General features: G+C 41.8%; 4 protein-coding genes across 11 annotated transcripts in view; 2 read left to right on the plus strand and 2 right to left on the minus strand.

Annotated features, from left to right (window-relative positions):
- asap2a (ArfGAP with SH3 domain, ankyrin repeat and PH domain 2a) overlaps positions 1 to 6404 on the plus strand; it is a 48022-nt gene extending 41618 nt beyond the window's left edge. For 6 of the 7 annotated variants that reach the window (XM_044046919.1, XM_044046924.1, XM_044046925.1 and 3 more), the window contains 6 exons: positions 212 to 364; positions 689 to 791; positions 1528 to 1568; positions 1748 to 1827; positions 3114 to 3233; positions 4460 to 6404. In XM_044046919.1, coding sequence (XP_043902854.1) covers positions 212 to 364; positions 689 to 791; positions 1528 to 1568; positions 1748 to 1827; positions 3114 to 3233; positions 4460 to 4534 — 572 coding nt within the window. In that variant the 3' untranslated portion in view covers positions 4535 to 6404. The remainder of the gene's footprint in view (positions 1 to 211; positions 365 to 688; positions 792 to 1527; positions 1569 to 1747; positions 1828 to 3113; positions 3234 to 4459) is intronic. The other variant, XM_044046923.1, reaches the window with a different exon arrangement.
- A 204-nt stretch (positions 6405 to 6608) lies between these two features.
- itgb1bp1 (integrin beta 1 binding protein 1) lies at positions 6609 to 9733 on the minus strand. Of its 2 annotated transcripts, none has more exons than XM_044046929.1 (7): positions 9660 to 9733; positions 8359 to 8493; positions 8182 to 8260; positions 7924 to 8054; positions 7752 to 7844; positions 7424 to 7573; positions 6609 to 7313 (listed from the first exon to the last, which is right to left on the minus strand). In XM_044046929.1, the coding sequence occupies exons 2-7, from the start codon at positions 8428 to 8430 to the stop codon at positions 7242 to 7244; spliced, it is 597 nt and encodes a 198-aa protein (XP_043902864.1). In that variant the 5' UTR covers positions 8431 to 8493; positions 9660 to 9733; the 3' UTR covers positions 6609 to 7241. The 2 variants fall into 2 exon arrangements, with proteins under 2 accessions (XP_043902864.1, XP_043902865.1); XM_044046930.1 differs by lacking the exon at positions 9660 to 9733 and adding an exon at positions 9371 to 9523.
- A 375-nt stretch (positions 9734 to 10108) lies between these two features.
- Positions 10109 to 17323, plus strand: LOC122782545 (cleavage and polyadenylation specificity factor subunit 3). The gene is made up of 18 exons (XM_044046928.1): positions 10109 to 10291; positions 10904 to 10967; positions 11291 to 11388; positions 11528 to 11656; positions 11762 to 11939; positions 12032 to 12121; positions 12212 to 12362; positions 12502 to 12677; positions 13077 to 13235; positions 13332 to 13478; positions 13569 to 13721; positions 14314 to 14422; positions 14501 to 14599; positions 14683 to 14777; positions 16001 to 16088; positions 16222 to 16288; positions 16399 to 16495; positions 16618 to 17323. The coding sequence occupies exons 1-18, from the start codon at positions 10221 to 10223 to the stop codon at positions 16717 to 16719; spliced, it is 2073 nt and encodes a 690-aa protein (XP_043902863.1). The 5' UTR covers positions 10109 to 10220; the 3' UTR covers positions 16720 to 17323.
- Positions 17324 to 19320: 1997 nt separating this feature from the next.
- LOC122782508 (dnaJ homolog subfamily C member 30, mitochondrial-like) lies at positions 19321 to 20496 on the minus strand. Its single transcript, XM_044046845.1, has one exon. The coding sequence runs from the start codon at positions 20482 to 20484 to the stop codon at positions 19471 to 19473; it is 1014 nt and encodes a 337-aa protein (XP_043902780.1). The 5' UTR covers positions 20485 to 20496; the 3' UTR covers positions 19321 to 19470.
- Positions 20497 to 21368: the final 872 nt, after the last annotated feature.

The following is a 21368-nucleotide window of genomic DNA, read 5'->3' on the forward strand; positions in this document are numbered from 1 at the left end:
TGACACAGTCCCACACAGTCCAACACAGTCCGTCTTTAATAACATTAGTGTTTGACTGGAGTGCTGCCAGGAGAACAGAGAAGAAACGGCCACCGCACCTCGTCACAGCACCCAGCCTGGACATCGTTGCTCTTAATTACACTCAAGTGTAGATGGTGTTTCTTTGACCTTCTAAATAACCTTCTCTTGTTTCTTTCTCTCTCACTCTCAGTCCAGTTACCTGGTCTGGGAGGGATCGGTCAGTCCTCCATGTCCAGCAGCTGGAAGCCCGGTTCTTTGGATCTGGTCGGGCGACAAAGATCGTCGTCGGATCCCCCCAACATGCACCCTCCCGTTCCCCCCCTGAGACTCACTTCTACTGGAGGTATGGGGGTTATTCTTCCCTCTCAAACTAAAGTGGAACAGGGATTCAAAGTTGTTCCTCTTGTTAATGTCATGTACACTTGCACACTCTCAGGAAGTATGTAAATGTGTGTAAAAAAATATACACTTAAACTTAATATATTATATTACATGTCTGTTATTAAATATTACACACTAAACATTCAAGTCCTTGAAAAGCAAATAAAAAATCTTGTTTATGTTGTTTTTACACTCTTTAGATGTAAATGTGTGTTTATTTGTACAGGATCATATACATGACGCACAAATGACTTCCAAAACAGTGATGAAGTTTCATTGATTCCAGGTCTTGGTCCTCCCATGGCAAAGATGGAAGCTATGAACATACAGTCCAAGTCCGGCCAGGGATCAGTGGGGTCCAGAGCAGCACCACCTAAATCTCCTGCAGGGTAAGAGAATTAAACACAACACAACACAAACACAGCCAGAATGAGTTAAGTGGTTTTTCCCCCTCGTCCCTCGCTTCATTAGCTCACACAGCAGGAGGAAGGTTTCATGCACAGTCGGGATCATAATGCATTCCTCTCACGGTTGTGTATCTCGTTTGTTTCTCCCCTCCTGCCTCCTGTCTCCTGTTCAGCCTCTTCATCAGCCGTCACAGTTGTTGTGTCTGAGCCAGACGACGAGTAACTCTCCTCCGCAGATGCCTTTGTATGTGCTCACAGGGCTGATAGCGCTGCAGTTATTCTGCCGTGATGTGTTCATGTGCATCTTTTTCATGCTCAAAACATTAGACAAAATGTCACATCCGCAGTTGTGAAAGTCTAAATTCTCAAACGCGGGTAGTCGAACTTACTCCAGGAGATTTTTAAACACTGAAAAGCATCCAAGCAAAACCCATCAAAATAAGTATTTAATAAATAATAATCGAATAATTGTTTCAGCTCTTTATTCAAAATTTAGTGGAGGATTAATTGTGAACAAACCTTTTTTTTCTCTGAAAAGGGCACTTTAAACTGATAATTATTTTGTTTTTAATTTATTTTTATTTCCAAATTGTTCAAGGGAGATTAAGATAGAAATAAGTGACCTCCAACCTCCACTTCAGCCACTTCAGTCATAGATGTGTGTCTTCATTTGATATACGTCTGTTGCTTTTGTTTAAAAACATGCTTTTATTTTCAGCAGAGGACCGCTGCATCGGACGCATTCTATCGAAAGACCAGGTGAGAAACGAGTCAAACGTCTTATCTGTGTGTGTGTGTGTGTCTGCGTGTGTGTGTGTGTGTCCGCTGTGGAAGGAAGCCGAGCACAAGTTGTCTCGCCGTCTCTTAAACCCTGCGTCTTCTATGGAAAGTCTCTTAGTTTGTTGCTGTTGTGATGTCATTTCCTCTTCCTGTTCCAGCTAAGGAAGTGCCAGGATGCCCCCAGAACTCCATAGGTCAGTCTCTGCCTCCAGCCCCCATGCCCAGGAAGGCCTATCCAGTGAGTTCCTCTCATTATCGTCCAGATAGTGAAGAAGTCTAAAGTGCTTATTCATTGATGGAGTTTCACATGCTGTTATTCTCGCGGTGCCGTTCCCTCCTGTGTGGCGTCGACCCCATTGTCTCAGTGTTTCCAGAGTCGACTTTGGCAGTGAATTCCCTTCCCGTTACTCTCACTCACTCTGTGCTCGTGCAAAGAGCCTCGCTCACAGGGTTTTAGGTGGAATCGGAGATTAATGTGTGAGAAAACCAGTGTCTTAAGAATGTGGCAGCTTTTGTCTGTCTTCGACTCTTTTCTTTTCCTCAATTGAGAACTTTCAAAGTTGCAGCATCTGTAGAACAGAGTGATCATAGGTTACCAAGTTTTTATGGTTTTATTGCGTGTTAACAAATGTCTTTTTTTTGTTGTTATTAAACTTTTTATTTGAAGATAAATTAGATTATTCACGTTGCGCTTAGTTTTCTCTACATGTCTTTTTCATCAGACCCGGTGAGGAGAAAAAAGAAAGAAAGAAAGAATTTACAAAAGCACCTTCACTTTTCAGGATTTAGTAATAATAATTAGTAACATAAGGTAACGTGAAAAAAAACAACATAGTAAAAATGTAGTTGTAGATGAATTCAAATAATACATTTTAAAGTTTAAATTGTGGGTAGAATTTGCAGCTATAAAGTAAACTGTGTTTTCAAACTGTTGTCTGTCATACATAATGAATGAGTCACTGTTCTTTTTAACAATGTTGCCGAATGATGACACTCCACAAGAAGAAGTTACTTTATTGACACATATACAATCTGTCCAGGTGGTGGCGCACTCGAGCACCAAACAAGCTTGTCTTCTTTCAGTGAAATTTGTCCTGAACCATTAGTGCTCACACGTGAAAGGCCGTGGTAATAATAATACACAACTCCGTATATGGACATCCTGGGGGTGTGTGTGTTTGTAGGTCACACATTCAGGCTTTAAAAGAAAAAGTGTTATCATGTAGTAATAATTGTGCAGACGTTTATTTCTTTTATTTTTGTGCATAAAAACGAGCCAAGCGAACTTTTAACTGTGACATTTCACTAATTCAATATGATTTTAAACACTTTTTTGGTACTTTTTTGGTTATATCCTCTGTATAAACTGTATGTTTAAACCTAGTGATGGGGAAAAAAGCAGCTTAATGCGTTACAATACAATACAAAACAATATATAAATGTTAGAGGGAGACAGAATGCACCAAGCCTGTGTTGTTGATAGTTTCACACACGCGACTAAAAGCCTTTTGCATCGTCTCTCAGAAACAGCGGCCGAAGCGAGTGAAGGCCATCTACAACTGCGTCGCCGACAACCCAGACGAGCTGACCTTCTCTGAGGGCGAGGTGATCGTGGTGGACGGCGAGGAGGACCAGGAGTGGTGGGTCGGTATCTCGCTCTCTCTCACTCTCTTTCTTTTGTGCCAGTGAAACGTGTTTGCTCTGCATTCTGGGATTCTTAGCGTGCGATCCGAGATTGAAGCACAAAGCGGCCACAGTTCAGACCCCCGCGTCCCGCTGCGGCCCATGTGGATGTGCTCGGTAACCATGGTGACTAAAAACAAACAAAAAAAAAGCCATGATCTCATTCAGACCGTTATTCTCCCCCCCTCACCCTCATGCCGCCTCCTGGCCCTCCCTGCTCCCCCTGCCTGCTGTCGCTTCCTCTGTGGAGCCCTTGTGTGAACGTGGACCAGCTGCGATGTGTTGTCCTCGCAGCCGCTCGTGCAGATATGACCGTATCTAGTCAACATCTCCGTCTCCGTCTGTCCCCCCGCGTGGACTCGATGTCCCCTCCTCTCAATCCTTTTTGTGCCTTTTTGTGTCTCGTGTGCTGAAATGGAAACGCACAGCAATGAGGCTGCACAAACACTTTTTTTTGTCCTCAGGTATAGAAGATGTTTAAGATTCAATTCAAAGTGTTTATTGTCATATGCACAGTAAAGAAACACGTTTCCCTGTACAATGAAATTCTTACTTTGCTGTCCACTCACAAAACACCAGCATAAAGTAGAAAAAGAGATGCTTTTGTAGAAAAAAAAAGTATAAATATACATAAGAAAAATATAAATATTACAAATAACTAAAATAACATATATGCATAAAATAAGTGTAAACATATGCATATATACAAGGAATAAGAGTATTACAAAAAAAAACTAACATAACATATATGCATAAAATAAGTGTAGACATATGCATATAAACAAGAAATAAGAACTGTACATAAAGTGAACACTGGTTGTGCAATTTAACAGATTTAAAGTGACATGTTTCAGGGTTTAAAGTGACGGTAACAGATTAAAGTGACACCAAATTGTCTTCTTCTTCTTTAAGACAATTGTCTTAAATTGTCTTCTTTTAAGGTTATATAATAATATAGGGACAGTTTTAAATGTAACAAGGTGGTGGTCATGATATAGATTTACATGTTTTGGTGAAAACATCCTCATACATGTGTAATATACGGAGCCCCAGACATGACGTAATATTCATAAAAATCCGCTGCGCAAGTAAAGGGAGCTTGATAATCCAGTGTTTGGGGTTGTAGCCACCGCCTGACCTCTCATGACCTCTCATGACCTCTCGGCTCTGTCGTCTTTTCTCCACAGCTGGGCCACATCGAAGGCGACCCAGTGCGACGAGGAGCGTTCCCGGTGACGTTTGTGCACTTCATCGCCGACTGAGAGGTCGTCCGGGTGCTTCCGAGTCCCCACCTTCACTCGCCCATGTCCCGTCAGCCCTCCATCGTCCCAGCCACTTTTGTCGCTGACATCATCATCATCATCATCCTCAGCACGGTCATCGTCGGCGCGCTCGTGGAAGCGTGTTGTGGTTGTCGTCGTCAAGGCAACCGGCGGATGCCTAGCTGCCATCGATGACTCTTGGGGGACTTGTATGTGATTTTGAATGCTTGCTGTTAATGTCTCTGACACAGACGACACTTTGAGATTTAAAAAAAAAACCAACAACTATGTTTGTAGTGAGCATCCTCTTGCAATAAATACACTGTCTTTGTCTTATCCTTGTTACAACGTTAGGGCGACGTGACATCATGAAGGTTCAGTGTCTCTCGACATTCTTACACTCCACCGCTGTGCATGGTCAACTTTTCATTGTTGTAATACCTTCCATTATAGTACAGTAACAACATGGTAATAGTAATATTATGGTCATAGCTCATATAATTTCCTTGGTAATAACAATGTAACAGTGTGATAATGAGAGTAATACTGTGTTATTTCCAGAAAAGTAACAAGACTTACTGTAGCTACCATCACTGTAACACTTCCACACTCATTTCCATTGTTATTATTGGTGATTACTTCACAAATAAGATGGCTGTAATATTACTTCCTTATTACAAATTATCCACCATATTGTCACTGTACTGTATCGTTTTGAGCTTCTAGGTGCGACTCTTCAGACTGTGGCCCTCCTGTGGGGAGAGGTTTCTCACGGTGCTAATTTAACCACCAGAATATGCTCCAAGCTGCACCTAAGCGAGCAATTCTCTGTCCTCTGTCCTCGTCTCAAGGACAAGACTAGCTCTGACAGGAGGGGGGGGCGACGCTGCATGTGAACACAGCCTTCCCCTCTGCTCACCTGGAAGAAAACCTTCTTCTTTCTGCCTGTAGCTAATGTGTTGGGATCAACACTCAGCAGTTCTTCTTCCTCTTCTTCCTCTTCTTCCTCCTCCTCCTCCTGCACCGTTTTAGGTCAAATGACGACACAGCCTGGAACAGCAGCAGCAGCAGCCAGTTATTACTTTAGCGTCGAGTCTTGACACCTCAGCCACTTTTCACCTGTCATCTGCCTTATTAGTGGGAAAACGAAGAGACTCTTCTGCACAGTAAAAGCTGAGAATGATAAAAGTTAAAGAAAAAGCAGGAGTCGTGTTTTCCCTTCTTTTCGTCTCCATCGAGTGAAACTAAGTCTCTAACTGGAGACGGCGAGAAATGAATGTCCTTCCTCCAGCTCTTACGTTCTTGTTTGTACATTTCTGGGATCCTGTTCATGTTGAAGGATTAGTTTATCTAGAGTGTGACGAGATGAATATAAAACGTACAATGTTGGTTGCAGAGCAACTTTCTTTCTCTTCATAATGTCATATAAATATATATGTAAGGCATTTAGCCAGAGACCGCAGGCTCCCATGGGTTTGTGAACGAGGAGATAAAGCATGTGACTCACAGCTGACGCTCTTCTTCTTCATCATTGTGTTTAATATTATTTCACTGGAAAACAGGAAAAACCTAATAACCTATTCATGTAAATACATTTGTTTTCTGTTTTTGTTGATATTTAAATGTGTAAAAAAAATCGAGAGTAAAAAAAAAGCTGGGAAGTAAATGTGACAGTGACAGATTTGACCTCAGCTTGACCTGTGTGTGTGTGTGTGTGTGTGTGTGTGTATTCAACACATGCACTCGCTACTGGGAAGTTACACTGGGTTCATTCTCATTAACTGTTTGTGGATCACTGCGGTAGCTCTCGACTCTCTGTTGTGCAAGAAAATGGGGAAATTAAACTGGAATAATAAAATATGAAATAATGCAACGTGTCAGGCAGTTTTTTATTTTTAAGGCTAGTGAGTGAATTAATGGTGCATCTATGCAAATAAAGCACATTTTCATAATGCACAAAACTACTATTTTAACTGTATACCTACATTTAACATAAATCCACAGCTCCCCCTAGTGGTTTTTATGTCTTTTCCTCAAAATGACAATAATTAAAGGAGAAAAACATGGTCAAATGTAGGTGAAATGACATTTTAATCATCAGTAAAATACTTGTTTATCAAACTCACACATTGTTGTACCGGTTTCATGACTCAAGCTTAACTGGAACAAGGTGATGAGGACATGGTGAGTAATGCAGCAATTCAGTTAGTACCACAAATGTAAACAAACAGTGGAATAGGATTTTTCTTGTCTAAATACACTTACTACGTATCTACTCTTTGTGACCTTTGTACCTTCTTGTCAGATAGTGACCGCTACTGTACCAATACTTTTGTTCACAAAAACACACAAAGATCTGAGTGGTTTCCACGTGAAGAGAGAACAAAATTGTGAACCACTGAGCATGTTAATGTCTCCCATGAGTTTGCACAGGCTGACGTATACCTGTACCATTTTACCATGTATAATAAATAGGATTTCATTGACTTTAAAAAGCTCTTAAAAACAAAAATCTTGTGTTTTCTCGCCTGTCTACGATTTACTTTTGGCTCCTAAATTTATTTTGAGAGGTGACGAGACTTTGACTAAAAAAAAAAACAACACTCAGATTTGCACTGCACTTAAAACTTGGGTAAAAAAACAGAAATGGTTACATTTTTTATCAGCTGTTACTGACTCTGCAGTTCTCCTGACAGGATCTCTGTCCTCAGGGCTTGTCTGATGTCAGCACGCAGTCAAAAGAGGTCGACAGCACCTTGCAGATGGACTGAGCCTGCTCCTGTTCACAAACGGAAGGAAAGGGGGGGGAATATACAAATGAAACAGCCCAAATCTTAATCATTTTTAACATTTTATACCCCCCCAAAAGAACCACTGTGTCATACTCACTGAGCTGCTACACTGGTAAACCCAAATACTGCATTCTCTTTGACTTGGTTCAGTGGTTTTGAGAGCCAGCAGGTTCTTCCCCGCGCCGAGTCCGTCGTCGTAACACAGCATACGCACGATCAGGTACAGAGGGTGACGATGCAGCACGTCCTGGTCGAGCGGAAACAAACACTTTATTACTCAGTCGTCAGATGAAGCAAAGGTTTGGGAAAGTGCCAAGGGTTTTTTGTCAGCAGTTTAGTACACAATAGAGACAACAATATCAATTCATACTTGATGAAATGTCAGAATTTCATGCCAATCCTACAGTTTTTAATCCACTACTCACACACTGGTCCACTGAGGCCACTTTGACGCCGTACTTGGACACGCCCAGGACCATGTCCTCGTCTCCGGGGACGAAGGGCAGCTTTCCATCTTGCTGAGAAAAGCAGCGAAGAGCGTTTATAGATTGTTGACATCACTAACATTAACACTCGCGCGTCTCTCCAGCCTCTCACCTGAGCAGCGTCGATGTAATTGATGAGGTCCAGCGGCTCCTGGAGGATCCTGCTCATGTCGAACTGGAGCTTCTCGATGGCTCCCACATACTTCACCCGGAACTCGGCACACGTGTCAGATGCACTGTTACCTGGGGGGGGGGGCATGAAATAAACGGACCGAGTCTGATTATATAAAGCTCCTTTTATGAAGAAAAGGAAATAAAGAAAGAAAGAAAGGAGAAGAAACGATGCAGGTTCATGTGTTTGTTGACCGACCTGAGCTCTTAGTGGAGTCGGTGTCGAGGCTGGCGACCGTGCTCGATCTGGAGAGGCCTCCCAAACTGGAGTCCACAGACTGACGGAGCCGACACAAAAACAGTATGAGCTCATTTCAATATGCACACACAGAATATCTGTCTCTGCGTGCGTGTGTGTGTGTGTGTGTGACAGTACCTTGCTTTTGGTGCTGATCTCACTGCTCTGCGAGCTGCTGCTGCTGTGGCGCTTTTTGACTTTCCGGAACATCGTTCACCATGACGACAGCATCAGGAGCCCTGCAGTCCCCCCACCACCACCACCATCACCGATCTGCATCATCATGTTAAACAATGTTAAACACAGGACGGGAAGACTGCCTTCTCAGGTCACATGGATGAATAATTCAACACAGAGCACAGAGGTTAAATTTTTAATAACGTGCTAAATGACTGTGGGTAGACCAGGGTTTTCCCAATCCTGGTCCAGGGTTTACCCACTGTCCTGCATGTTTTACATGTTTCCCTGCACACCTGTCAGCAAGCCTGATAACGACCCATTTATTTGAATCAGGTGTGTGAGAGGAAGGACATTTCTAAACCATGCAGAGCAGAGGGTCCCCAGGACCAGGATTGAGAAACACTGGTGTAGACTGTAGTCCATGTCAAGTTTAAAAGAGAGAAATAGAGAAAGAGATCCTTAAGTATCAAAGCATAAATGATGAGGATGAGGACAGGTGAGTTGGCATCTGACCTCTGACCCCTGACCCATTTTGACTTGACACATTATGTGTTTCCATATTTTATTTTGTCAGCACTTTAATTTGTAAAGGTTTGCCTTTTAATTGGAAAACAATTAATGTGAGATCTGTGTCCCCTTAAGCTACTTTTTATGTTTACTGTAACTTGAGTACATTTTTAGAACAGTACTTTTACTTGTACTTGAGTAAAATGTTATATAAATAGTGGTACTTTTAGTTGAGTAGAACATTTCAGTACTCTTGAGTGATTCACCAAACACCACAAATTCACACTTGCTCAAAAGCTCATCGGAAAATCCATTTACTGGATATGCTTTTCTGTAACACTCACACACACACGAGTCCAACTCCACCTTAAATGTGTCACTTTCATTTCCACTCAAATGTAATGGCGAAGACTTTCACTTCTTCTCAAACACAAACACGGAGCACGCTAAATTGTCGACTCACAGCAGAGCACAAATGTGTTTGGACCGAAGTCTCAATGTCCCATTCACAGTTTGTCTCCTTCAAAGTTTCCCGTCTGTTTTAATATCTTCAGTTTTAGTTTCACAGCCTACACCCAACACCACTTAAAGGCGACGCAGCCGAACAACAAGAGGCGATAAAACCTTACTACCTTAAACCATAGCCCAGTAACGTGTTACATTCATATATATATGTAGTTTCATATATAAATGTAATCAAGTTGTTGAGAATAACATGTATTATTATTGTGTGTCAGTGACAGCCACATTACCTTCTAAATGCAGTTGATTTATTCGTGTGTGCTCGTTACCACAAAAGCAGACAGACCACCGCTATGAAGCTCGTTTCAGGTTGGTACACATTCATTCCAAAGTAAGGGCTTGCGGCCCTCTGGTGGTCTATAAAGTTATTGCAGGTGGACCTCAGACATGGATATAAACATTATTCCATTTATTTACCACAGTCACTGAAACTAACATCCTTTTTTTCTCTCCCCCGTGGAAAATACATAAAATAAAATAAAAATATGTCCTGTTTGCTTGAATGTTGGTTATTTAACCGTAGCATTTTCTAACAATAACATGCCAAAGTATGCCTCTTATTGGCGTTTTGATATCACTGTATGTCCAACATGAAACTAGCTTCACTGCAGTAAACACGGAACGATGTCGGGTCGGATTGTTTTGTGTCCTCACACTCGATTCCCGTCGGCGATGTTTTGGTGCGCCACCGGAAGTGTTCCCGTTTTCGCTCTCATTCATTCACCAGACAGATTAATCGTGGATGCATTTATGCGTCTTATTTTCACAATACGCCGCTAAAATTAGCGCACATGGCTACAAAACGCAAAGTAGAGGTGGTTGTCCCCGCGGAGGAGAGCGACCAGCTTATAATTCGTCCTCTGTGAGTTCTAACGTTTATAACGGTTCTATTCTGTTACAAAACTCAGTTGGGCCGTATTTTTCAAACTGAGAAATTTAGCTGGTCCAGACATTTTCTGCAGCCAATAAGAAGCAGGTGATGCCATATTTAAAACCAGCACTAATGGATGTAAAGCACAGTAAAAAGTGCAGAAAAAAATTTAATTAAACTAAAGAACTATGCCTCAAGAGAATCTGAGGTACTAGCAATAACGCTTTCCACTTTAAAATAAAAAAACAAAACATTGTTCAAACGAGTCCTTCAGTATTAACTGTAACTATTGTTTTTTTTTTTTAAAGTCAAACAAATTATTTTTGCCATATTTGACCCAGGTGTAATTCAAAGGGCATGAAATCAAAAAGGTGCACAATATTAGCAGCAGCTTTTGTTTCTCTTTGAAATAAGATAAATATTTGTTATATACAAAAGAAATATTGCCAGTTCTACTGTAGGTGAAGCTGGAGCGACTACTGGCTGGTTCTCTAAGACCTTTGGGCCACCATTTGAATAAGCTGGGTTGATAATGTGTTAGCATATTATTCATGTGTTTTTATAGTTAATGAGTAGAATACAAGCTTTCTTTCTTATGTGCAGAGGTGCTGGTCAGGAGGTCGGGAGGTCATGCATCATCCTGGAGTTTAAAGGAAGGAAAATTATGGTAATTATGTTTTATTATTGACTCTTTATTATTGATTAGTCAAAAACACTTCCAAAGACATAATTTTCCAACTGCATATCAAATATTGTTCTCCCAAAACGAAGAAATAAACAGCCCCCAAACAGCGACATCTATGATTTTTTGGATTTCGCTATTGACCAATACCGATTCTCATCCCTTATTGTTGTCTAGTACTGACTGTAGAAATGGAGGACACAGTTGTTATAGTTTCCTTATGTTACATGTTGATTTCTTGAGCACAACACAGGAGGATTTTCTAAGTAAAATAAAGTGATATTTGTGTGTTCTTTTTGTTTTCATAGCTGGACTGTGGCATCCATCCTGGTCTGGAGGGAATGGATGCTCTTCCCTACATTGACTTGATCGACCCCGCTGAGATAGATCTGCTTCTCATCAGCCAGTGAGTCTTTCTCTTCACCTCTTCTGCGCATTGTCACACAAACACATCCTTGTGCCTTCACCACTGTGTGCTAGTAAACTATCCATACTGTAATTAATGTCATAATATTTTTACCTTCTTCTATGTGATATGTTTTTAGTTTCCATCTGGATCATTGTGGAGCTCTGCCCTGGTTCCTCCAGAAGACCAGCTTTAAAGGCAGAACATTCATGACCCACGCCACCAAAGCCATTTACCGATGGCTGCTGTCGGACTACGTCAAAGTCAGGTCAGAGCAGAAATGTTCATCTCTTCAGGAAAAACACTCCCGTTGGCTGCTGTATTGTTGAGTAACTTCTTTGTTTTTGTTGTTTTGTTTTTTTTTGTACTGCAGCAACATCTCTGCAGACGACATGCTGTACACCGAGTCTGACCTGGAGGAGAGCATGGATAAAATTGAGACCATTAACTTCCACGAGGTCAAAGAGGTTGCTGGAATTAAGTTCTGGTGTTACCACGCCGGTCATGTGCTGGGAGCTGCCATGTTCATGATCGAAATAGCCGGGGTCAAGGTAAAAACCTCAACAGTCACAGGTTTCTGCATTCTCTCCAGTGTTGTTGTAAAAATACTGTAGATTGTTGACTCTAATGTTTGCCTCTAAAGCTGCTGTACACGGGTGATTTCTCCCGACAAGAAGACAGGCATCTGATGGCAGCTGAGATCCCCAGTGTCAAACCTGACATCTTAATCATAGTATGTATTAAATGCATTTTATTTCACATTTACTTTTTAATGTGTCTTTAGGTAATCAACTGCTAAGTCCTGTATTTTTTCTGTCTGCAGGAATCAACTTATGGCACCCACATCCATGAAAAGAGGGAAGAGCGTGAAGCTCGGTTCTGTAACACAGTCCATGACATTGTCAACAGAGAGGGTCGCTGTTTAATTCCCGTGTTTGCACTGGGACGGGCCCAAGAACTGCTGCTCATCCTGGGTGAGAAACCATGCTCAGAGCCACACAAGCCTTTATGTAGTTGACTTATTTATAAAGTTGAGTTTTGCATCTTTATGATTTATCTGTCAGCTTGAAAGTTTGTGTGTTTTTTTTGTTTATTTTTTTGTTCCCCTCCTAGATGAATATTGGCAGAACCATCCAGAACTCCATGACATTCCCATATACTACGCTTCATCCCTGGCCAAGAAGTGCATGGCCGTGTACCAGACCTACGTCAATGCGATGAACGACAAGATCCGCAAGGCCATAAACATCAACAACCCTTTTGTTTTCAAGCACATCAGCAACCTGAAGGTAGAGTGCTCCACAGACAGGACGTGTCTTTTTAGCGACAGTGTATACAGTGTACAGCATTTAGCATTTGTCTGAAAGGCCAAAATCAGAGGTGGAAAGAGTACTGAAATATTTTACTCTAGTGCCACTATTTTGATAACATTTTATAAGTAAAAAGTATTGATCTAAAAATGTACTCAAGTTAAAGTAAAAAAAAAAAAAAAGTGTTTAATATGTTCTCAGAGTAAAAGTTACTTTGTTGGGGTTCTTTCTTGTGTCGTGCAAAAAGAACAAAATACCTACTCAATTACAGTAATGCAGGTAAATGTAAGTCATTACTAACCAAAATGTACAGATAAAGCTAAGTTTTCCAAAGTACTAGTTATGTGTTTACTGGACCTGTAACTGTGTTTTTTACAGAGCATGGATCATTTCGATGACATCGGTCCGAGCGTGGTGATGGCGTCTCCAGGTATGATGCAGAGCGGCCTCTCCAGAGAGCTCTTTGAAAGCTGGTGCACTGACAAGAGGAACGGCGTCATCATCGCTGGATACTGTGTGGAGGGAACTCTGGCCAAGGTCAGAGCAGAGCAGTCGCCTGTGCGCTACTGTACGACAGACAAATTCATCTTGGTCCTCGGAGAAACATTTCATTCTGTTGTGTCTCTTCTGCAGCACATCATGTCCGAGCCCGAGGAGATCACCACCATGTCGGGACAGAAGCTGCAGCTGAAGATGTCGGTGGACTACATTTCCTTCTCGGCGCACACGGACTACCAGCAGACCAGCGAGTTCATCAGGGCTCTCAAGCCACCACATGTGGTAGGAGGAGGAGGAGGAGGAGGAGGAGGAAAAGAAAAATCTATTTTTTTAAGCTGCCCATTTACAAAAACTCTGCGTGTGTGTCCTCAGATCCTTGTTCACGGGGAGCAGAATGAAATGGCCCGTCTGAAGGCTGCACTGATCAGGGAGTACGAGGATAACGACCAGGTTCACATCGAAGTCCACAACCCTCGCAACACGGAGGCTGTCACCCTCAACTTCAGAGGAGAGAAACTGGCCAAGGTCGACAAACTTCTTGTCCTGTTTTTTTTTTCTCTCTATTAAGGTTGTTTTTAATAATAGGTCGAAGTCACTTTGTGCACATTCTGTGTCCAATGTGCTTTAGATCGTTGTTTCCCAAACGTTTTAAATGGGGACCCTCTATTTAAAGGTCAACATTTTGGAGGTTTTACAGGCAGATATTAAACATACTACCCATAAATCTGTTTATAAATGATAAAAGCTTTTAAAAGTTTACATAGCCTTAGAATGAGCCTTTTTAATGTACCTTTGTGAGGAGGCCACCGTCTTACACCACCGTGTTTCTACAGCAGCCTGAATGGACAAACCCACACTAGACCTTTTAAGGATGACAAACCATGATGGGACTTGATTCACAATATGAATAGTGAACTGCCATTTCATTCATTCATTGATTCATTCTGAATAGGTAAAGCAACTACTTCATTTCATACACAATGTTCCTGAAAACAAATATTCAATCTTTAAGAAGCCTCCCATGTGTGGCTCAGTCTCTGGGGATGACATGACACACACTTGCAGTGAATCCAGCTCTGAAAATGACACGGATGTTAATCTTTGCCTCTTCCCTCAGGTGATGGGCTCCCTGGCGGATAACAAATGCGCTCAGGGCCAGAGGGTGTCGGGGATCCTGGTGAAGAAGAACTTCAACTATCACATCCTCAATCCCTCTGACCTGTCCAGTGAGTAGCACATGAGAAGCAGCAGCCTTAATGATGGTTGTGTGCCTTCTTGTTACACTTACTGGGTGTTTTTTACAGTGTACACCGAGCTGTCCATGAGCACAGTGAAACAGACGCAGGCGATCCCGTTCACTGGGCCGTACTCGCTGCTCGTCTGCCATCTGAGGAACCTCACGAGTAAGAGCAGCCATATAAGGATAAGATATTCTATTTTTTGTTAGCCATGTTTTCCTGTGTAAGGCTTTGTTTCCTGGTCTCAGGTGACGTAGAGGAGCTGGACGGCACGGAGAAGAACACTTTGAAGCTTTTTAAAAACGTCATTCTGACCCATGAAGTTGGCATGGTGCTGCTGGAGGTGAGGGAAGTTTTGGTTCAGTTCACGTCATTGTGTCAAGAAGCAAACAGCAACACACTGTTTGACTGAGATCTAACATTGAGCGGGGCAGGAAGTTACGACCACAGACACACCTCGGTAACGTGTGTGTGGTGGAGACGTAACTCTGTTTACACAGTCACATATATAACATAAATGACTACGTTTTAAGGTGAAAACATGTTTTAATGTTACGCTGATGTCAGGGTTAGGATTAGGCCACTAGTAATAATGGTTAAGGTCTCCAGGAAATGAATGTAAGTCAATACAACGTTCTCTGAAGTCATGGAAACCAGCACGTGTATGTGTTATAAGAGGTTGGTGCTTAAATAAGTGATGACACATTTAATTTAACACTTGATAGAATATGGATCACATGTGACATCAGTTGGTTAACTGATGAGGAATGAGCTCGTTTCCATCTAGAGATGAGGATTATTTTCTTTGCTGCAGTTAAGCCAGCAAAGACAACTGAAGACAAAGACTTCCAGTCCTGATCAGATAGTATGTCAATCACTGAGGTACATTCATGAACATATGCTCCATGTTTGACTGTGGGCCGACTTACATTGATACCATATTGACCCTTTTTATTCAATATTCAGCCTCACATTTACCAGAGTTTAGAAGGCCTCAATTGCTGCTTTTCCACTACACGGTCCTGGCACGACTCGATTCACCTCGGCACGGCACAGCACATTTTTTTTGCTTTTCCATTAGGGATATAGTACCTGGTACCTGTAGGGGTTCCAAGCGAGCTGCGCCGATTCTATGCCTGACGTCATCAGACTGCCGGCCACTGATTGGTCACTGAGTGTCGTCACCGGAAGAGTCATGAATGAGCAAGAATCAAAGTTAAAAAGACTTAAAAATCCTGAAAACTTTACGTTAATCTCCAACATTTAGCAAAGGAAATATCATTTAACAGAGGAGTCTGGTGTGTTTAGCGACAGCACTCACAAACCTGTGACCTCCTCCGGTCATTGAGGAAGTACTGAACGATTCTTTTTAATTGATTCTAATGATTCAGTTACACTGAAAACACCTGATTTACAAGTTGCTAGTTCGTGTGTCGCCTGTAAAACGTGCTGTGATGACTCGTTGACGAGGTGCTATATTGTTATGGAAAAACCAACCAAGCTGTGTAGCATGGAGGCGTGACCGTGTCGTGGAAAAGCGGCTAAACACTCTGTCTCCTGTTGAAGTGGACCGCAAACCCTCTGAACGACATGTACGCCGACGTCGTCACCACCGTGATACTGGAGGTCCAGTCAAACCCAAAGGCTCAGAAAGGTTACTTCATGACATTTACCAATTGACTGTAACCGCAGCAAGTTTTATAAACTCTCCAGATTATATATAACTCTCCAGTTTTTTTCAAATGATTTTAATAAATGTATTGGCTCACTTAGTTTTTCTTTATCAGTCATGGAGACGCAGGGTGTCACCATGGACATGGACGTCTTCCAAACCCGGCTTGCAGTCATGCTGCAGTGAGTGCTACAGTACACATGATGTTCATGTACTGCATAGACAGTTAAAGAGAAATTGAAATACTGTATCTCGGGTATTAATGTCCTTTTTTTCTGTCCTCTGTCTTCAGGGACATGTTTGGAGAGGAGTGTGTGGATTTCAGTGACGGTAAAACCATCTCAGTGACGATAGATGAGAAAACGGTTCACATTTGCTTGGAAACGAGGGTGAGTTGCATTAAAGGGATGATTTTCTTGATTTATTTTGATGTATTTAAGTGTGGTTGTACAGTATGTGGTGCAGCATCCATACAGCTCGCTCACTTTTCAGCTTACTTTTGCCTCCTCAGGCGGTTTGCTATGAGGACGAAGGCACTGAGGATGATTCCCTGAGAGAGATGGTGGAGCTTGCGGTGCAGCGACTCTATGACGCTCTCAACCCCGTCATCTGAGGACAGAAGACTGACGTAAGACCGTTTCTAACTCTGTTGAAAGCGAACAAGCAGCTTGTATGCGTTTCCTCAACAATGTGATTTCCTGCTGATCAGTGACTTGTCCGTGTGATCGTTATGTCTGACGTCCATGTTTCCTCACGCGAACTACGCGCTCCAGTAACACTTCCACCTTTTGAATTCAAACAGAAGAGACTCAAATTGGGCTTTTCTTTATGGAGCACTTATGGAAGTAATGGAGCATTTACAAACTGTGAACATAGAGCTACTACCTTAGTGCAGAAACGGAATAAGCTACTGTATACTGTCTTTATTTTGTTTGATTTTTTATTATTTATTTAATACGTAAGATGTATTTGGACGTAGATCCACTGCAGCAATGTGCAATTTCTTTGTAACTTGAGTTTCCTCATGCACAGAGGTGAAAAGTAATGAATTACACTTACTTAGATTACTGTGATTAAGTAGGATTTTTTGTGTACTTCTATTTTTTAGTGTCATTTATGTCATGTTTGTAATGTAATTTTACCTTTACTTAAGTTATGTTGACATGTGGAAAGAGTACTGACATTATTAATGTCAGTACTCTTTCCACATCTGCTCATGTCATGTGATTTGAATTTGAAATTTCCTAATGCACTAAATTTCATGTGTTCACTGTTATTTATGTTTTAACAAAAATGTTTTACCACAAATGTGATTTCTGAGTCTGAATTTTTTTGTCAGTTTGAATAAGTGTTGGTCTCAGTGACAGGATGGTGGATGGTGACAGCAATAATGACCCAAGCGACACAATTTAACTGTGGTCAGAATCCATTTATTTGTTGAATATCTGCACAGTAAAACCAACATTTACAATAAATATGATCGTATACTATACTTTAATTTGGACGACATACTTTACTATGACGTTTTTGTCTCATTTTGGACGACATACTATACTATGATTTTTGATTTTTGACATACTATACTACATCATACTATTGACTTTTTGAGATTTTGGACATACTATACATACATACTATACTGTTTTGTCTCATTTTGGACGGACTCTACTATACTGTGACTTTTGTCTTTTTTGACGTATACATACTATACTGTGACTTTTTGTCTCATTTTGGACGACATACTATACTGTGACTTTTATGACTGATTTTGACATACTACTATTATACTATACTGTGACTTTTGTCTCATTTTGGGCGACATACTATACTGTGACTTTTGTCTCATTTTGGGCGACATACTATACTTTTACTGATTTTTTACTATACTGTGACCTCATTTTGGACGACATACTATACTGTGACGTTTTTGTCTCATTTTGGACGACATACTATACTGTGACGTTTTTGTCTCATTTTGGACGACATACTATACTATGACTTATGTTTTACCACAAATGTGAGTTCTGAGTTATTTAGTCAGCCTGAATCAGTGTTGGTCACAGTGATAGGTGGATGGTGATAGTGTCAGCAATAATGAAAGACCCAAGCGACACAGTTAACTGTGATCATAATCCATTTATTTGTTAAATATCTGCACAATAAAACCAACAGTATTTACAATAAATATGATCCAAGGCACATTCTTCACTTCACTTTCTGAGAATGAACGTACAGTCCCTCATTTAATCGCCTCTCCCTGACACTGCTATGAATATTTAAACAGCAGTAAACCCAAGTGAATACTTAAATTACATAAAACCATTGTCATGACGGATAACTTAACATAGGTTAGTTGGATAAGTTGAATTATAATCATAACGGGTTGCAAATCAACCATTTAAAAGCTTTTAATCACATTGACAGCGTGAAGGAGGAAAACAGAAAGAAACAGATGATGGTGTGTTTGCTTCTATGCCCATTTTAGTTCCGCAATTTAGATGATTTCTTTCAATCAACAAATCGTATCCCAACAATATCCACTTTAATGACGTCACTTTTTCTATTCATGTGTGAGGTTTGACATGGCAGATTACTTTAATTCAGTTATACTTAATGACTATCCACAGTTTGCGAGATCAACAATTTAATTCTGACCAGTCAGTATTAAGTTGTAGATATCTCAATTTGGATCTATGAATAGTCAATTAGTATTTTGAGTGGGCCCTTTACACATCAGCCATTTTGACATGTTTTAGCAGGAAAAGCACAGTTGTTGGTGATCACATAATCAATGGCCATGCTCACTTCATGTGAACCCACATTACCCCAAAAAAACTGAGGAAACTAAATGGAACTCAACCATCAGTGATTTGATGGCTGCTGTGCAAACGGGCCAAAGTGACGCCATTGCAGATCTGAGTCACAGCTCTCTATAAAATAGGGGTGGATTTTGGTGATATATGGTCGTCCTTCCTCGTTCAATACGGCAGGGCAAACATCATTTTTTAAATTTTAAGTCATAAATTAAGGTGCTCTAAAGTGAACAGTCCCTCTCGGTTTCACTCGCCAGGCGTCGCTACGTCATGTCTCCTCACGATGGCGCTGCTCAAATGAATGAGTGAAACTTGGGTGGAAGCTCCCTGGCCGAAGAAGAGTGAGTTTACAGCAGGATAATGATGGATAAAGCCACGTTAAGAGATGCTCCATCCAAGTTCAATACATAGACTTTATGCACTTTGTTCCCTATGGTGTGAATAAATAGAGAAATTTGAAGTTTTGTTTTCTTCAGTTGTTGTATCGCTATATTTATGTCTTGTGAACCATGTATTGATTCCCACCCCGACTAGAACTACACACTTTCTCCTCATTTCAAGCAGAATATAAACAGAGCGGCCATCGCCAGCATCAGCCCGGCCCACACCTCCATCTTATCAAACGTATTCTCGCTCGCCTCGCTTTTCTCCTTCAGTCGCTTCTCTCTGCGGGCTTGCAGTTCTCTCTCTCTCTGCAGCTGCTCGCTGTAGTACGACTTGAAGAACTTGTCGAAGTCGAAGACGCTTTCGCGTGTGTCCGTGCCCACCACAGACCGCCGTGTCACGGTGTGCTCTTTGGCGGAGCTCCCGGCGCCGCCGTCCCGGGAGGAGGAGCGCTTGCCTGGTGCGACGAGGTCTGCCAGGCCGAGCAGTCCCCGATCATACTTCCTCCTCAGCGCCTTGTTGCCCAGCACAGTGTAAGCCTCGTTTATCTCAGAGAAGCGCACGGTGGCCCCCTCGCTCCCGGCGTTTCTATCCGGGTGGTAGGCGAAGGACTGTTTGTAGTAGGCGGTTTTGATCTGGGTTTGAGTTGCGGACGGTAAAACCTCCAGGATGTCATAATAGCCCGTTTTGGTTTTATGCAGCGGCTCAGCTCGGGTGTTGTTGTTACTGTATTCTCTGATAAACACACAATGCCTGTGTCCATAACTCACACGTTGACGGTAGGGACTGAAGGTGCGCCAAGTCCTCCGACACTTTGCGGTACGCCAGCACTGAGGCGGGTTTACTCCTGCAGTCGGAACCCTGGTGTTTTTATCAAGTGAGTACACTTTAAGTCCCCGATAAACGTCATAGTTGGCGATATTTTCCTTGTCCCATGCATCGTCACCAGCGTCAGGAACCGGTGTTACACTTACGTAACCGGGGGTCACTCTGTGCGCAGCATTTGCGACTTCACTCCGTTCGCAGTTTTTAGAATAACCCGTCAGAAGGCCGACTGAGAGAGGCGAATTGTTTATTGCACTTTTACCGTGTTCGTTCACACGTCTTAGGAGGTCGCGCTTGAATAATTTATGTGCAAATCCGTGCGCTCCCCTTCCAAAACAGAACCTGACCTCCGCCATGTTTGCCAGGGAGCGCAGGAGAAACGTCACATCCGTGTAGCTGTGTAGTTGTACCGCCCTACAGCGCTCCTAGTGGTGAAACTGTATTTCTACGGTTTCTTCTTCTAATAAATAATAATAAATAAACATTTTTTGTTGACTCCCTAAGTTCAAAAACAGTGTACAACATTTTACAGATGCGATTGAGCATATTTTTGTAAGATATTTTCTTGTTGTAAAGAGGTTTGGACCCGAAGTTGTTGTGGCCGAAGCCAAGGGCTCTTATTTTTAAGGCCAGAGAGAAGGGAAGTGAGGTATGTTAGGGCAAAAAGTTGCTTGACTGAATAAAAAGTCAACCAACTTTCTGCCCAAAATAAGAGCCCTTGGTTTAGGCCACAACAACATCCGGTCCGGTCCAAACCTCTTAACAACACAGCTTACATCACATAAATGAAGGGGCAAATAACCACCACAAATAATAGGAAGAAACACCAATAAATAACAAAACACCACCACAAAAGCAGAAAACAACGAGTAAAATTGGACTCCTCCTGGTTTAGTTCGGTCCGCGCCCTCCCCTCTCGATAAATCTAATTGGAATCATCCACTCCCTGTTTGCCAGTCGGACATTCCATACACACGGAGCCAGCAGGAGGAGGAGATACCTAGGAGGACGAGGAGCATCGGTGGTGTTGTTTTCTGATTGTTACAGACATCCACGAAATGTTATTTTCTCCATTAATCGAGTATTTGTTTGGGCCAGAAAATGTTTGAAAAATGTTGATCAGTATTTCTCAAACCTGGAAATGATTCCGTTTTAATTATTTCTTTGTTATCATAATAATAATAATAATAATAATATGCCCATATATCAGAGTGCAGTCGTTAGTCATAGTCGGCAGACC

This window comes from Solea senegalensis, linkage group LG16, assembly GCF_019176455.1.
Source record: "Solea senegalensis isolate Sse05_10M linkage group LG16, IFAPA_SoseM_1, whole genome shotgun sequence".
Taxonomy (NCBI): Eukaryota; Metazoa; Chordata; class Actinopteri; order Pleuronectiformes; family Soleidae; genus Solea; species Solea senegalensis.

Coding starts and splice junctions, on each gene's coding strand:
- LOC122782545 (XM_044046928.1), top strand. CDS start 10,221: ATGGCTACAAAACGCAAAGTAGAGGTGGTTGTCCCCGCGGAGGAGAGC. Junction 11,389..11,527: donor GATCTGCTTCTCATCAGCCA/GTGAGTCTTTCT, acceptor ATATGTTTTTAG/TTTCCATCTGGATCATTGTG. Junction 14,423..14,500: donor CAATCCCTCTGACCTGTCCA/GTGAGTAGCACA, acceptor TGTTTTTTACAG/TGTACACCGAGCTGTCCATG.
- LOC122782508 (XM_044046845.1), bottom strand. CDS start 20,484: ATGGCGGAGGTCAGGTTCTGTTTTGGAAGGGGAGCGCACGGATTTGCA.
- itgb1bp1 (XM_044046929.1), bottom strand. CDS start 8,430: ATGTTCCGGAAAGTCAAAAAGCGCCACAGCAGCAGCAGCTCGCAGAGC. Junction 8,261..8,358: donor AGATCAGCACCAAAAGCAAG/GTACTGTCACAC, acceptor CGGCTCCGTCAG/TCTGTGGACTCCAGTTTGGG. Junction 7,314..7,423: donor TTTACCAGTGTAGCAGCTCA/GTGAGTATGACA, acceptor GTTTGTGAACAG/GAGCAGGCTCAGTCCATCTG.